Source organism: Priapulus caudatus, unplaced genomic scaffold, assembly GCF_000485595.1.
Source record: "Priapulus caudatus unplaced genomic scaffold, Priapulus_caudatus-5.0.1 Scaffold218, whole genome shotgun sequence".
Lineage (NCBI taxonomy): Eukaryota > Metazoa > Priapulida > Priapulimorpha > Priapulimorphida > Priapulidae > Priapulus > Priapulus caudatus.
Window position 1 is genome coordinate 462,740 of NW_014577279.1, and position 926 is coordinate 463,665.

General features: G+C 51.0%; 1 protein-coding gene across 1 annotated transcript in view; it reads right to left on the bottom strand.

Moving 5' to 3' along the window:
• The window catches only part of LOC106807477 (ceramide glucosyltransferase-like), a 56,433-nt gene that overhangs the window by 4,664 nt on the left and 50,843 nt on the right, over positions 1–926 (bottom strand). Inside the window, exon 7 of the mRNA XM_014809810.1 lies at positions 602–791. Within this exon, the coding sequence (XP_014665296.1) occupies positions 602–791 (190 nt within the window). The remainder of the gene's footprint in view (positions 1–601; positions 792–926) is intronic.

A 926-nucleotide genomic window follows, 5' to 3' on the forward strand; every position in this document is an offset into this window, starting at 1 on the left:
GCGCACACGTGGCGATTTTTATCGACAGTACCGTCGATTTTGTTGCCAGCAACAAAATCGCCGAGAAATCGCCACGTGTGCGCTGCCCGGCGTCACCGATTTTGACGCCAGAAACTCGTCGCTGGAATATCAAACATGTTTGATATTTGTTGCCCAGTCGCTGAACAATCGCTACGTGTGCGCCGCACTGGCGATGGATCCCGGCAACAGTTTTTGGATTAACTAATCAAATTCATGATTTGAAGCACGTGATCAAATATTGGCAGCGCCCGTGGTGTGGTTTGAACAGGTCACGTACAGTTCATACAGTGTCGATGACAGACGGTTGAATTGTCGCCGGGTGGCGCACACGTGGCGATTTTTATCGACAGTACCTATGTTTACCTTACCCTACCCCAAGCCGTACTGCTAATCAGTGAAAAAAATACACGGGGGCTCGGGGCAATTTAGCCCCCGAAATGCCAAAAAGAACCCCGGAAATGCCAAAAAGAGCCCCCGTAAATTTGCATAGAGTTCAATGCAAATGCAACTCGAGCTTGAAAAGTAGCACCCAAAAAATAAATTTTATTTTTTCCCGGCTGCTAATCTACCCGTCACTCACCTGCGTAGTCTTCAGCAGTATGTAATCGAGCAAGAACCAGATGAGCACGTGCACCAGGTAGCAGACGAGGAAGCTCCAATCGAACAGGTGCATGATGCTGAGTGAGCCAGCGATGCCCATCACGACGCACTCCGACATCGGCTCGAAGAAGATGAGCAGCGGAAGCATGGCGATGCGCAGCTTCGTCCACCTGCGCGCGACGAGATAAACGCAGGTGTTAACGATGCACAGGTGTGACAATGCTGTGCAGCTTCGTCCACCTGCGCGCGAGGCGATAAACGCAGGTGTTAACGATGCACAGGTGTGACAATGCTGTGCAGCTTCG